Source organism: Miscanthus floridulus, chromosome 8 (assembly GCF_019320115.1).
Source record: "Miscanthus floridulus cultivar M001 chromosome 8, ASM1932011v1, whole genome shotgun sequence".
Taxonomy (NCBI): domain Eukaryota; kingdom Viridiplantae; phylum Streptophyta; class Magnoliopsida; order Poales; family Poaceae; genus Miscanthus; species Miscanthus floridulus.
The window spans coordinates 184,803,257-184,817,613 of record NC_089587.1 but is presented as its reverse complement, the minus strand read 5'-3'; the positions used below and the strand labels follow the sequence as shown (position 1 = coordinate 184,817,613).

Genomic DNA, 14,357 nt, shown 5'->3' with positions numbered 1-14,357 from the left:
GAGTAGATGATGAGGAGAGAATACACGTGAATGGACAAAAAAATGTTTTGTACAAACTTTTCATTGAAAACATATTTTCTATGTGTATTGTTTATATAAATTAATAGACATAGAAATTATCTATAATTTTTAGCATTAGAACTGCTTTTAACATTTTTTGTTTAGTGAACATCCTAATTAATACGGTCAAATGATTTCCTTGAAGCGCTTACTAGAATTCCATGTGGAAACGGTCAAATGATTTCGCAACGGCAGAAAACTAGTACTACTAGTAGTACGCAACTGAAAATATGTGAGTAGCAGGCTAGCAGCAGTGGCAGCAACGTGTGGTGCACGCTGCGGCGAGTACAGCGGCATGGCGGTCGCATCCAGCAAGCCTCGCACAATGGGGCATGATGGGCGTGGCCGTGGCCGCGTGAGACCTTGCACTCGAACACTTTGCAGGCGGGGATGGGGCCGGGCATGACCAAGACGTGCAGCGGTCGTCGCTGGCTGCATGGCACTGGATGGATTCATCAGCAGGTCGCGTCGGGTCGCTATCCGGCCATCCGGAAGAAAAATTTCTTTTACAATAGGATACCACACACTATGCCTTGATTAGTTTGAGGGCTTAAAATTTCAAGGTGTCACGTCGGGTATTATATGGGCTGTCACATAGAATATTTGGATATTAATAAAAAAAACAAATTACAGAATCCGTCAGAAAAAAAACTGCGAGACGAATTTATTAAGTCTAATTAATCTATCATTAGCACATATGCAACTGTAGCACTTTATTGTCAAATCATGGGCTAATTAGGCTTAAAAGATTCATCTCGTAAAGTAGTCATAATCTGTATAATTAGTTATTTTTTAGTCTTTATTTAATACTCTGTATATGTATGTAAACATTTGACGAGCTAGAACGTAGACTTCTATTGAGGAACTAAATAAGGCCTGTATAAGTTGACAGCGACGCATCTTTACAGACGAGTCGTCTCTTGTAGTGTGCATCAGTTGGCTAGGATAGGATAGTACTATAAAACAACAGCCCCGGTAGCGCTACGCAGAATTACCGAGTCAACCCACGAGCCCACGACCTGAGCGTCTGTTTGTGTGTGGTCAAGCAAAAAGGTTCTTGCCAAGTTAACTTTAGACTTCAGTATGGGATTTAGCTTTGCTGACAGAGCAACCTAATCGTGATGTTAAAAGCTATGTTTGCTTGGGCTTGTTTGGCTTATAAACCGTATTTTTTTAGTCAACGAATAATATTTTTCTCTCACACCAAATCAGTCAACAGTACTTTCAATCATGACTTAAGCGAACAGGGCGATATTCTTTGACGCGTGTCTTCCTCGTATCCGACCATGGCGCTCTCGTTGTCGGTTAGTGTTTGAAAATTTTTTAGGCAACTGAGGGGTGGGCATTGATGGTCAGCGAGGAAAGGGAAGATGTGAAGTGGGAAGCAAGGAGGTGTTTCCTAGGACAAGGTGCGTGGGTTGTGTAGCCCACAAGGAGCAAGGGATGGTTAGTGAAGGTGGTTGTATTTTCCGTCGGTTTGCACATACGAGAGGTGCGGGCTCGACCAAATCTTAGGGAAGGTTTGGGGAGCTGTTGGACCGGTGATTTTTCTTCTAATCACGTAAATTTTAGTTTTGGGAATATTATTAGCTTTCTCTAGGAGATGCTCTAATAGTTAGTAATTAACTAATAGCTCATTATTAATATTAGCTAGCTAACTATTAACTATTATTAGCTGGTATGATCTAATTAGTGAGATAGTTGTTAATTGAGTACTCAACTAATAATTAGCTAGTCTATGAGCTGGATTCGTATGATCCAAAAGAGCTAATTATTAGCGGTTAGCTATTAGCTCTATAGATCAAACGGGGTCCAAGTCTTTGGTTTGGCGTGACGTGTCTATCAATAGCAAAAGGTCTGGTGGCTTTGTTAAAAATATTGAGATATGTCATCCAGTCTCTCGGAGGAGGCGTTTGTAGGATAAAGTACGGTGTCAACACGTATGTATGTAAGTGTAGGGGCATTCGCTTGATCGTTTCTGTGGCTTATAAGCCGGCTGATATTGTTTTGTTGTGAAAAAAAAAATATTGTATCATGACTGATAAGCATGTCTGATACGATCAAGCGAACAGGATTATGTATATATGTGTGTATGCGTTTTTGGGTTTAAAAAGACAAAAAAAAAAGAATCCCAAGACTTACAATATATTAGATCTGAGCAAAAGAGGCTTGGGCCACACATGCTACTGGACAGGGCCGGCCTGTATGACGAAAAGCAAACCCACGAAAAAAATTTCTTGGCCCAAACTTTTTTATGTTAATTATTTTTCAACTAAAAAAGAGCGGGCAGACGTTAGACCTTAGCCCAGCCTGAAATTGATGCCTAACTTTGCCAATTAGATGTTATTGGGGTATTGAAGTTCGGCTTGCAAAATCCTTGTTTGAATTTCTGGCGCGATATGGTCTGCAAAATACTTAGCTCTACTATACTACTATATATATCACACTTGGCTCAACCACAATTGGTTTCTACCTTTTGGAAGAGGTCTCTTTCACCCCTGAACTATTGCCATGATATGTTTTTTCTATCTTGAACTCCAAAACCTACCTTGAACTCCAAAAAAAAAACATCTTACCCTCTCAACTCTCGGAATATTTAAATTACCTCCCTATTGGTTTAGAAGTGGTTGTCAATGCAATCTAATCATTTTTATAGTTATAAAAGATCCAATAAATATTCGATAAGATTCTTAAACCATGAAAAAAATCTCTAAACTTCTAAAAATATTGGATAAAAAATATAAATAAAATATTTTAGAGCTCATGAAAATATCTCTAAATCTGGAAGGTTCCAAAATTAGATTCAATTCTTGGAGAATGGAAAAATATATCTAGAAAAAACTAGAAGATTTCATAACATTCTAATTGATGCCTAAATGTGTTTTGAAAACTTTCCACAACAAAATATGAGATGCATCTAGCAGAAAGAAAGCATACATTTAATGTTGAATGCATCAATGCTAGTTTAATCTCATGTTTTTGTTGTGGAAGATTTTTTAAAATTATGCTTAGGCATCGATTATCATGTTTTGTGTATTTTTCTAGTTTTTTTATATTCTTCTCACTTTCTAGACCTAAATCTAACTTTGAACATTTTTAGATAAATTTTATTTAGATTTATCGAGTCCCTGTCTATCTCTAGGTTTTTTATTGAAATTTTTAGAAGTTTAAAAACATTTTCATGATTTTATTAAAATCGTATTAGGTATTTACTATTTTTTAATTAGAAGAATACAATCATTTTGATTTTTGAGGGATATATAACCATTGATAACCACTTCTAATCAAAGTTCTAAATTATAAAATATTTTATTTTTTAGATACATTAATTTTATTATTATCTAGACATGGTAGATAGCAAAAATTATGTATTTAGAAAACCAAAATGCCTTATAATTTGGAATGGAAAGAGTAGAAGATATAAGAGATCTGAATTTGAAGTTTGATGAAGAGAAAAAGAAAATACGGAGTACTAGACGAAACGATAATTGAGCACCGAACTGGATCCGATCCGTACACTATCAAACACCTCCTGCCCTCTTCAGCCCGCAACTTCGCTATTCTCCACAAGGCGGTGTGGGCTGGGCTGCTTCCGTCCCAAGTCGTCCCTCCCCGACGCTTCCGGCTTTCCGTGTCCTTTTCCTCCTCTCGCAGCTCGCAGGTGCAACAGATTCCACCCGTTCCTTCGGGTGGCCAGACGAATCGAGGAGGGAGGCAGGATGGCCTCCGACGGCCACCCGCCGGAGCCGGGGAAGAAGGAGGAGGTCGCCTCCACGGCCGCCGGTCCTGGAGCCAACGATCTGGACGACCCGCAGTTCATGTGCTGCGTCTGTCTGTGAGTTTGTTGCCGATGCGGCGTCCCCTTTCCCCTCTTTGATTCCTCTCCTCTCGTCGGGATACTGTAGATCGTTTTGTGATTATGGGGGAGGCTTTGATCCTACGTACGTCGGCAAATTGTTCGTGCTCGTAGCTTGCCCCTAAATTTCTTTACCGGCGATATGCTAGATTGCGTTATTCTTATTCGTAGGGGCAGAGCACGCTGCATTATTATGTTAAATCATTTTGAGATTGATCGTGCCAGGGCCCAGGGCACATTTACCTCACCATATTCTAAGGTGCCAGCAAAATCTGTAGAATGACTCATTTGCATTTGTTTACATCTATGCAAAACAAATGTCCATTTATGCACCTTGCTCGATTCATATGTATTGCAAAATTATGTACCTAGGAATATCGTTAACAGAACCTAGCTGCTCTAGTACATAGTACGCCCTGGCACTTTGGGGGACGCTGGCACCTGAATTTATAGCCAGCAGATCAGTGTTACAATTCGCACTCTCCAGCACGGTTATGGTTCAAGTTGGGGCTTCACTGAAGTCTGGTGGGCCTAGAAAGAAGCCAGTGGTGGTAGGCTAGTCCGATTGTGGTAGCAGGTGGTGCATGGAGTGGCAAGGTTGCGGGGGTGCTGCCGACTGTGGGGCGGAGGACCAGCAGCAGGCTGGGTCAGGGAAGGGTTGTTGTTGGATCTGGCCGCAGGAGACGCCTGCAATTAGTAAGGAGGGTGTTGGAGGAATAACTTGCCTGAGGTGCTCACAGGCATTGTGGTGGTGCGGCCGGGAGGGAACGACCTATTATGAAGAAAATTTTGGGTGTAAGACTGCTTGAAAAACAGCCGAGGGAGTGGGCAGGTGGCAAATTGAATGCATAGGAACAACATAATTCAGTTAGCATGCTTGCAGAACTCCAGTGTAACAAAAAAAACAGCTGAGAATACTATTGAACAGAATGTGGCAAAGCGTTTTCAAAATGATGACTGAGCATGAATAGGAGGTGAAGCGACTCGGCCACCTCACTGAGTCCAGTGTCTTGTGGAACAACATAATTTTTCCTCAACCAATAATATCACAAATGGAACTAATCAAATAGTGGCCTATGCAAACTTAAATAGAATATCTGATGAGTGATTACTCAGCTTGCTATGAGTTGAGTTCATGTGGTGCTAGTGCCTGTTGGGCACCACAACGACGCCGAACCTCCACATTGCTATTTTTGTATCTGTAAACAACATGGTAACACTGAATTCTGTGTATGCATAAAAACACAATGTTGTACCCTTTTTTTGTTTGTTTGGGATATTTGATTTGCATTCTGCGGGGCTATAATTCTGCACGAATGTACCAATGATCTCATCTGTTTAACCAATCTGTTTTGCAGGGATCTTCTGTACAAACCAGTTGTTTTATGTAAGAGTTCATTTTTCATGTTTACAGAAAACAGCTTGACTATGTCATACTCTTCAAAACTCATTTATCATCTACTGGTGCAGCATGTGGTCATATGTCATGTTTCTGGTGTGTCCACAAAGCTATGCATATTTTCCGGGAATCCCATTGCGCTGTGTGTAGGCAGCCCTATATACACTTTCCAAGTATCTGTCATCTCTTGCATCATTTGCTTCTAAAGCTTGAAACTACTGATTACAAAAGAAGGGAAAAAGAAGTACTAGGTGAGTATTCTACACCCTAAAACCAATATGCAAGCATTGCATTTATTTTTTGATATAGGTCAAAACAAAGATAATCATGGTGGGTAGGAGCATTGCAAGAGCAATATTGATTTTTTGCGTGTATGGTGTTCATGTTGGCTTAGGTTGTCTCATTGCTTCACAGTGATTGGTTTGGAGTCTTGCTGCTTCATCCAGCGCATCCCCCCCCCCCCCCCCCCCCCCCCAAACCTATTTTACTAGTTACTCCCTCTGTCCCAAATTATAGGTTTTTTGCCTTTTTTAGATACACAATTTATGCTATGCGCCTACTGCCTAGATATTCGTTATGTATGCACACTAAAAACTATGCATCTAAAAAAAGACAAAATGACCTATAATGTGGAACGGTGGGAGTAGTAATGTGTGCACTTTCATTTTTAGGAATTAACTCTATGTTCACTTTCGGCTTACATTTCAGAGGAAGAGAAGCGCATACAAACATACTCTCCCCAAATCATTGAGTTTTTGAACTTCAAGAATAATGGTAAGAATTTTGCCATGTAATTATGGTTGTAGTTATCTCCACTTCCATAGTATCTCACAAGTCTCAAATAGTATCTCCATTTCCATTACATCTCATAAGTCTTAAATATGATATACCCACTTTCTTTTATTTTTTGTAAGTTGGAAGCGATGGGGAGAACAGAAATGAAGACAGTAAAGCTAGACCTCCACAAGAAGTTTCATTGAATGGCAGCATTTCGGATAAGCATTCGAAGAAAATTAAGTTGGAGGATGCTTCATGCCCTCTCTGTACGGAAATGCTGTATCAACCTGCCGTTCTTAATTGTGGTCATGGTAAATTCTAGTTTCAGAACTACTACTTAACTTGTTTTGGAGATATTAACTTATGTTGGTTTTGTGATAGTGTATTGTGTATCCTGTTTGTCGTCCTTGAATGAGGAAACACTGAAATGCCATGTTTGTGGAAGTCTTCACCCTGGAGATTTCCCTAATGTTTGCCTGGACCTTGATCATTTCCTGGAAGAATATTTTCCAGCAGAATATGAATCGAGAGGGCAGAAAGTTCAGTTTAAGAAGGATCGGTGCAATCGTGAAGCATCATCTTCAGGTAAGCTTTTGTTACCAAGTTCTATTTCACTTCGCGTATTATCTCCTATATAACAGGGTAAGATCCCTTGTTAGAAGGGAAAAAGGTCATCTTTGATGGCACTTGCTAGCTGATGGGATACCTCCAGTAACACTAACTTATATGGAGAGAATAAAGAATCCAAACCATGCATGAGATTGAGTGATACCTTGTATAAACTTGACCAAACCATGCATGAGATTGAGTGATACCTTGTAATTTGTATAAACTTCACCCGACAGTGTTAAAGATATGCCCTTGGTAGTCCAAGCCAATCTCGTGCCGTTGGTTAGCCATATACATTTCATATTAAGTTGTTTGCCCTTGATTACCCATGCTAATGGATGGTGACTGTAGTTTCCTTACAATTTTCTCGTTTTACTTAAGATGGGCGCCAACAGCAGTGTGGACTCAGTAAAATTGTCGAGCCTGGGCAAATTTGACTATTATGAATGTTTTCTATGAAAACTCTATTTCCAACGGGTGCGAAGGGCATAGCCTTGTTGACTGAACGGATACTTGGTGTTGCCTAATTGCTTGGCTCGTTGGTTGTTCATCCCTTGTTTGTGTGTGTTTGTGGGTTTGTTGTCTCTGTGTGTGTTTGGAGTATTTGTTTGTTAGTTTGTGTGGGCTTGTTGTGGTCGTGTGTGTCGGGGTGTGTTGAGGTTATCTTCGTTGTTTTGGGGTTTTCTTGTTCCCCTTTTTTCCTTCTTAATATAAAAGATACACAACTCTCCTGCGTGTCTGATGGGAAAAAAAACTCTATTTCCAGTCCTTACAATAACACTAAAATTCTATTGTGTGCTCTTCAAGGTACCCGGAAGCTGCTCAGGGTTGGCGGTGGTGAGCACCAGACCCAATGGCAACAGTCATGCTTAGGCCTCAACAGTCATAATTGTCACAAGATTGTCCAAAAAGGCTTCACATCTCCAAATAAAGACAAAAAATAAACTTCAGATTGTAGTTTGTGTAGGAACTAATTGTAATCTTGGGGAATCACTGAACAATACATGTGGTTGTTGGTATGGCGCACCTTACTGCGGAGGAAGTATGGAGGGGAGAAGGCGTGCCGTGGCTTGGCAGGGCGGCGGCGCGACGGCGCCGTGCTGTAGTCGAGGGTTTGGGTGAGGTCGACAAAACGATGACAGTGAACAGTGATGCCCGGGGGCCCAGGGGAGAATGAATCTCAATCCCAGGCTAACCAATCCTTAATCGCAAGTTAGGCCATATAGACCGAATGTTTACAAGGCAATAACCAATCTCCTGAAATCACTCACATGCTAACAAACTATAACTTATTTTAGCCTAGGCTTCCTTCTCAGCCGCTGGTGACCGCGTCCATCACACGCCGTGGCCGCGTCCTTCGCACGGTGATCTCGCTCAGTCCTAGCCACTGTGGCGTCGCTTCCGTTGATATGTTCGGCCTATCATAACAGTTGTAGTTATGGTGTAATTTCACTTAGTGCTCCAAAAAAATAGTTTATTGCTCAAGTTTTTGTTGGCTTCTAGCAATAGTGTGATATAAATACCTGACATGGAAATTGTATAGAGTATCTTTGATATGTTTTTTGTGTAATGTTTCTCTTCTATAAAATATGCATTTCTAATGAATTACTTTACTAACTGTAATACTGTTTTAGTCATTAGACCTTTCCATCTAGGGACGAGTACTAGCATATCAGATCGGATGATACTAGTTTGTGGATCAAGAGGGATGTAATGTTATTGCTAATTTGCTATGGTATATATTGGTTGAAGTCTTCTAATATTTAACATTGTGTAGAGCTACTGCAATAGGTTGTAGAATTTCTAATTTACCAACACAAGTCACTAGTTATTTACGGGCCACAGCCACAGTTGAAACTGGGCAGTTGCAGGTTCCACCACCACAGGAAGATACCGAACCACCTGTTCTGATTACTAATGCTGTAGTCATTGTCTAGGATAACCCTTTTACGGGATTGGGTTTTTGAATCATTTTTAAATAGTTTAGATATATTCATACAAGGTTCCGTCTTGGTGTAGATATGTTTGTGGTTCATTACATCATGCAATTTGAGATCTTAATTAGGCCTTAAAACTAAGGCATGGAGCACATATTAGGTACCCCTCTCTCCTTTTTTTGGTAGCTAACTCAAGTGTTTTTTGTGCTGTTTAGGTACTTCAGGCAGAAAAGGAAGCATAGCACTGCATGATGAGGACCTGTTAAATATTCACATTTCAGTAGGATGCGACTCATGTGGGGTATGTACAAGTTATAAACGTTTTATTAGTTTTGAGCTTATCAATACTCGTAAAACATACACACAAAGCAAAATTTACTGTTAAAGTAGATAGAATGATTTCTTTGACTTCACAATCGTTCACCTTGAATTGGTCTATAGAAATACAGTTTCATCTTTCTTTTTCTGCAAGTGTATAGCATTCATGCTATCTGTATTGATGTTACTCGCCAATTGGAAGACCTTGAGTTGATCATTTATTTCTGTGGAAAGGGTTGATTCAAATCCTCCAGTTCTTTGAGACCAACATACATCATTCAAAGCTACTAATAACTTATATAAGAACAGTCATAATCAGTAACGTGCTGAATGTCTATACCAACATGTGGTCTACTGTAGTTATCCTTCAATTTTAGTACCTGAATCCTAAAAGGTTACAGCTATTTATCCAAGTAGCTTCAAAACGTGTGTTGTTTTACAGCAGAGACTACTAGTCTTTGTTCTTTGCTTTTTTAGAAGTTCACCGATTATTCCCTTTTCTTGGACGCAAAAGACATCTGCCTTTAATTCCGTAGGCTTCTTAGAGGACCCAAATCGTAACACATTAAGCTTTTGCTAATTGTCTTCTAGCTTTTAACCTTTTTCTTTGGCAGAATACAGTTTTTAGCTTTTACTGATGGTAGTTTTTATCTTAGTGCTTGTTCCGTGATGAACCTTATTGTCCTCTATTTCCAATCCTTACAGTAACCTTAATATCAAGTCAGACATGGACAACAATTGTAAAACATTTTCGCATCATGTATTAAATTATTTTCAGTTTGCTAAGATGAAACTGGTGAACACCATGCAGGTATATCCGATACGTGGTAAGAGATACAAATGCCAGGACTGCACTGAGTTAATTGGGTTTGACCTTTGCGAAGCCTGCTACAACTCCAGTTCAAAGCTCCCAGGACGCTTTAATCAGCGGCACACCCCTGATCACAGAATGGAAGTTGACAATTCAGCACTCTTGCGAGGGATACTGAGACAGCATGGCATACCCGAGGAAGGCCCTGAGGGATTGATGATGGAAGAAGCGGTGGTTGCTCCTGCTGCACTGGTGCAGATACTCATTGATCATCAAGGAATGGAGGAGGTTAATGACGAGGGCCCTGGAGAGGCGGCCATTGAAGAACCAGTTGGTGCTCCTGGCGCGATGTTGCATATAGTCATCCATGATCAAGAAATGGAGGGCAACGAGGAGGATCAGGCACTCTAGATGCAAATTGCATAGCTGCAGCGAAGCCTTTGTTTTATGTTGCTGGGGCAGGCTACACGTGTGTGATGTGAAATGGAGGGATTGCACAAGCTTAGGTATGGCTGGATCGGCCTTGTTCATATTCCTGGTTCTCTAGTTACTGCCATCTAAGGGCCATATGATTTTATTTTTCCTGCTTCTGTAAATCCGTGCATGTTTTGAATGAAATTGCAATAAGGATATGCAGAACTGTATTGGTAAATCTGTACCAGCTTACTACTTTTTGGGGATGAACTGCGTAAACTGCTCACTTGTCCCGGTGGTAACGCTTTTAGAAACTTGTGAACTGTGACTGTGACCCCTTTCTACCGCGTGTGCCTTGGCTTCCCCTTTACGCTTTCGAAGTTCTTTGTGCCAGTTGATTATATATATATATATTTTTTAGAATCGCCTCTGAGCCTGTTCGGTTGGCTGGTTCGTATCGTTACTGGTTCGTGAAGAAGTACTGCTGGCTAATTTGTGTGAGGGAAAAATACTGTTCTGGCTGAAAATTTATTATCGTTTATGATAAACCACAGTATAGTGGTGGCAATGCGGGGACGGGCGCGGTCGGCGTGGGGCAGCCCACGACAGTTCGCGGGACAGCCTAGTACACCCTAAAGTATGGTAGGAGGCATAGCCCATTTAAGCATGGCATTAGCACGACACGAGCTGGCCCAGTGGTAGTTGTGTCTAGGGATAGCAGTGGGACGGTTTTAGATCAGGGCCCATGAATTTTGGGTCCTGGGACAATTCCGAGTTCGAGGGCCCAAAATTTATCATGTGTGGTGCGGGTTTTGTATTGGAAAAAAGTCTAGGTAAGTCTGTTTTTTCTCCCTAAACTCTAAAGCCAGGTAAACCACCTTTATAACTTTTAAAACCGTTCGTTTTATATCTCTGACCGGTTATAAGTGGTTTTCAAAGGTGGTTTTGTCTTTTTCTTTTTTATTTATTTCGGCTAAATCTTTGAAAAATCATAGTAAATCACAGAAAAATCATAAAATGGAAAATCCAATTTTGTTGGACTCCACGTGAGTAGATCTACACAGTGAACATATAATATGGTATGCTTTAGTGTATTTTTTTTTTGCTGTAGCTTTAGATCTATGCTTTTCTATAATTAATTCATAGTTGTAGTTTTCATGGTCTAATTGTGGTGAAAATTTTATGGTGGGCTAATTATTGTATGCTTGAACTGTAGTAAAAAATTCATACTCATTGGACCATGTATAACTTAGTTATATATTTATTTAGGTGTATATTTGTTAAAAAAGTATTTATAAATCTAGAACTAAGTTATACATGATGGAACACCATGGAAACGCCGATGGAACGTGAGGCCAAAAATTCAATTGATGGAAGAAAAAAAAAGAGGAGAGGCCACACGAGGAGTTCAGTTATCTATTTTATCTTTACTATTTTAGAGCTTTCTATGTCTTACGTTTAGTGAAAACTTGTGCTAGTTAATTCGTTCATGATATCAACCAATTTAATTAGGATCTTGTTCATCGTTCTGGGAACACATTCCATTTACACTTGGTATGTGTTCCACTAATCGAAGGAACGAGATCAAGCTGTATACTCTCTTCGTTCCATGGACTTAAGAAACAGCATACCACGTACCGCGTTCCCGTACCACGATCCCAACATTCCGGGAACTTGGCTGCTATGGGCCTCACCCCTACATGACTCATCCATGTAGCCATCGCCTCCTCTTGTAGTCCTTAGGCGGCCTAGCCAGCAGGGGAGGATGTGTGCAGGCTGCGTGGCACACCCAGCAGGGGTAGCGGGTCAGCAGGGCCGCAAGGGACGACACACCATAGAACGACATCTGATGTGCATCCCTCAAGAGGCGGACGACACATCCTTCTAATGCGGCGGCGGCCGGCAACACATCTTTCCAAGTGAGCTCCATCCCGGCGACACACCCTTCCCCCGGTGAACTCCATCCTCTATGACACGCTTTTCCCTGGGCTCTGTCGGTAGTGTTATTCCATTTGCTATGTTGGCATACAAATTTCATGGATTGTATAGTGGTGGGTTTCGGAGATCCACCGGGTTCGGTGGCGATGGTGGTATTATCACCCAATGAGTTGTTTAGGGTGGATTCAGGTTTTAAGTTTAGGTTTCACCATTTTAGGGGTGAGAGCTTGATCCAAATCTGTCTTGTTGCCATCTCTAATCATGTCCGAGACGTGGTAAGAGCCAAATGGTCAAGAGAGGAATGAGTTGGCCTCTAAAAATTTAAAGCAACAATCTTGGTCTATGCAAATTGTAAACCCAAGCACTGTGATACCTAAACTTTTCTAAAAAAAGTTATTTATTACTAAGATTACTTGAATACCTTATATTTTAGGACGGGCAAAGAAAGAATGGATAATTGGTTTTAAAAAAACTGATCTGGATGGGTACAACATTCCTTCTAGCACGGGTGGTGCTCAAGTCGTGATCTTTGGGCGAACCGCTTCACCACAGACGGATCACGAAACCAATAATCACTTGCTTATACAAGAATAAAAAATAGAAATCATGCCATTTTGAATCATGTAGCGGTGCCTAAAGCATGTAGCTACTCGCGCTCGTGAATCCTAAGCAACGACGTGCGACGGCCTAAAGCAGCGGGCGATGTGAACGTGAGGCAGGCGAAAGTGGTGGTGGTGTCCGTCGCGGTGCCCGTGCCCTTGCCTGTTCCCCGCCGACGCCGAGGCCTCCTCCACCGCCCGCATGAACCGCTCGACGGCGCACGGGACGACGACGGCGCCCTGGTGCGCGAAGCCGTACTCCTCCCTGGCCTCCCCGAGCAGCTCCAGCATCCGCGGGTGGCCCAGGCGCGCCACGGGCACCGCCACCCGCCGCGGGGCCTCCCCTTCCTCCCCGACCCAGAACGTCGCGCACCCCTTGGTGACCGTCGTCCGCGCCGCGTCGTCGTCGTGCCGCGACGGGATCCCCGCGAGGAGGTGGGCGCGGGCGCCTTCTTGCACCTGCTGCTGTTGGTGACGCTGCGGCTTCGTCGGTCGGGTGCTCCCCGTATGCCGCGGCCCGCGAGCGCCTTCCTCGTCGTCCGTCTGGATCAGCTCGCGCGACGCGATCCCCTGTCGGACGTCTCCGTGTCGGTGTGAGATTGGTTAGACGTGTGAATGATGGAGCGGAGGGACCCGCCGGATTTATGCGTCGGGGACGAGGAGTTGAAGGCGGTGGTGTCTGCGTGCGTAGGTGCGTACAGCGTGCGTACGTACGTGCGCGCTCTCCGCTCGCGTCGTGTTCGCTAGTGTTCGGTGCCGACTCCTCGCGGATTCTCGGAGACGGTGTGGAGTGGCCGATCCGCCGGACTCGGATTCCTTCTCACAGTCTGACACGTTTCGTTCTAAAAAACCTGGATCGTTGGTGAAGCGAAGGCCCACTTACCCTGGCCCCGTTGCCGTTGCCAACCCGGCGCGCGCCAAGACGTCTGTCAAAAGCCCAACGCAACAGTCTCAACCCGCACCAGGCCACTAGGTTTCATTATGGCCCATCAACCCACCTAACGCCTAAGACCTATTGCTCCTGCCTAGTCGACAGGTGGCAGGAAAAAAAAAACTTCTCTCAGTTCTGTTCTATCCTCGGTCTAGACTGGCGAGTCGAGCGTCGCCGTCGCACACGTACGCCACGCGTTGCCGCCCTCACCCCTCACAGCTACCTGCGTGGTTGTGCCATCTCTCTCTCTGTACCTGGCGGAATTCTACCTGGCGCCATATCACCATCATGCCCACACGGTAGGAGTTGGCAAAACCCGATACCCAATGCCCGTACCTAAATTACCCGAACACGTACACGAACTTCCTGAACCCAAAATAACCGATTATAACTTCGCATAGTGACTCCAAGGGTGCATTTGGGAGTGTGGCCCAAGAGTCCGACTGCGCTGGTGGGCTGTAACTCTCGTGTTTGGGAGCCTTGGTCCGCTCAGCAGCCCGGCCGCCGGGGTACAAAACGGCCCCCTCCGCCTAGTTCCGGGGAAACGAAACTAGGGTTCGTTTCTCCCGGGCGCGGCTGCGAGCGGCGTGAGGGCAGGCGATTTGGGCCGATTTCGGCGGCGGCGGCTGGCTCACGCGGGAAGAGAAAAGGTCCTTGCGCGCTCTCCCCACCGGTGAATTTCTCCACCTTTATAAGCGTCGCTTGGTG

The 14,357-nt window shown here is 43.2% G+C and overlaps 2 protein-coding genes across 4 annotated transcripts; one reads left to right on the top strand and one right to left on the bottom strand.

The window, feature by feature from the left end:
- The first annotated feature begins 3,647 nt into the window (after window positions 1-3,647).
- On the top strand, window positions 3,648-10,495 carry LOC136477719 (E3 ubiquitin-protein ligase PRT1-like). 3 transcript variants are annotated; one of them, XM_066475961.1, is made up of 9 exons: window positions 3,648-3,895; window positions 5,275-5,303; window positions 5,387-5,566; window positions 6,024-6,089; window positions 6,230-6,403; window positions 6,474-6,677; window positions 7,509-7,538; window positions 8,854-8,939; window positions 9,768-10,495. In XM_066475961.1, the coding sequence occupies exons 1-9, from the start codon at window positions 3,780-3,782 to the stop codon at window positions 10,176-10,178; spliced, it is 1,296 nt and encodes a 431-aa protein (XP_066332058.1). In that variant the 5' UTR covers window positions 3,648-3,779; the 3' UTR covers window positions 10,179-10,495. The 3 variants fall into 3 exon arrangements, with proteins under 3 accessions (XP_066332058.1, XP_066332060.1, XP_066332059.1); XM_066475963.1 differs by lacking the exon at window positions 7,509-7,538 and having other exon boundaries at window positions 8,863-8,939; XM_066475962.1 differs by lacking the exon at window positions 7,509-7,538.
- Window positions 10,496-12,577: 2,082 nt separating this feature from the next.
- LOC136470311 (auxin-responsive protein SAUR32-like) lies at window positions 12,578-13,306 on the bottom strand (the record flags this gene model as incomplete). Its single annotated transcript, XM_066468197.1, has 1 exon — window positions 12,578-13,306. A coding segment is annotated over one exon (522 nt), but the record flags the coding sequence as incomplete, so codon positions are not given.
- Between the last annotated feature and the right edge of the window lie 1,051 nt (window positions 13,307-14,357).

Coding starts and splice junctions, on each gene's coding strand:
- LOC136477719 (XM_066475961.1), top strand. CDS start 3,780: ATGGCCTCCGACGGCCACCCGCCGGAGCCGGGGAAGAAGGAGGAGGTC. Junction 3,896..5,274: donor TTCATGTGCTGCGTCTGTCT/GTGAGTTTGTTG, acceptor TCTGTTTTGCAG/GGATCTTCTGTACAAACCAG. Junction 7,539..8,853: donor GCTGCTCAGGGTTGGCGGTG/GTGAGCACCAGA, acceptor TGTGCTGTTTAG/GTACTTCAGGCAGAAAAGGA.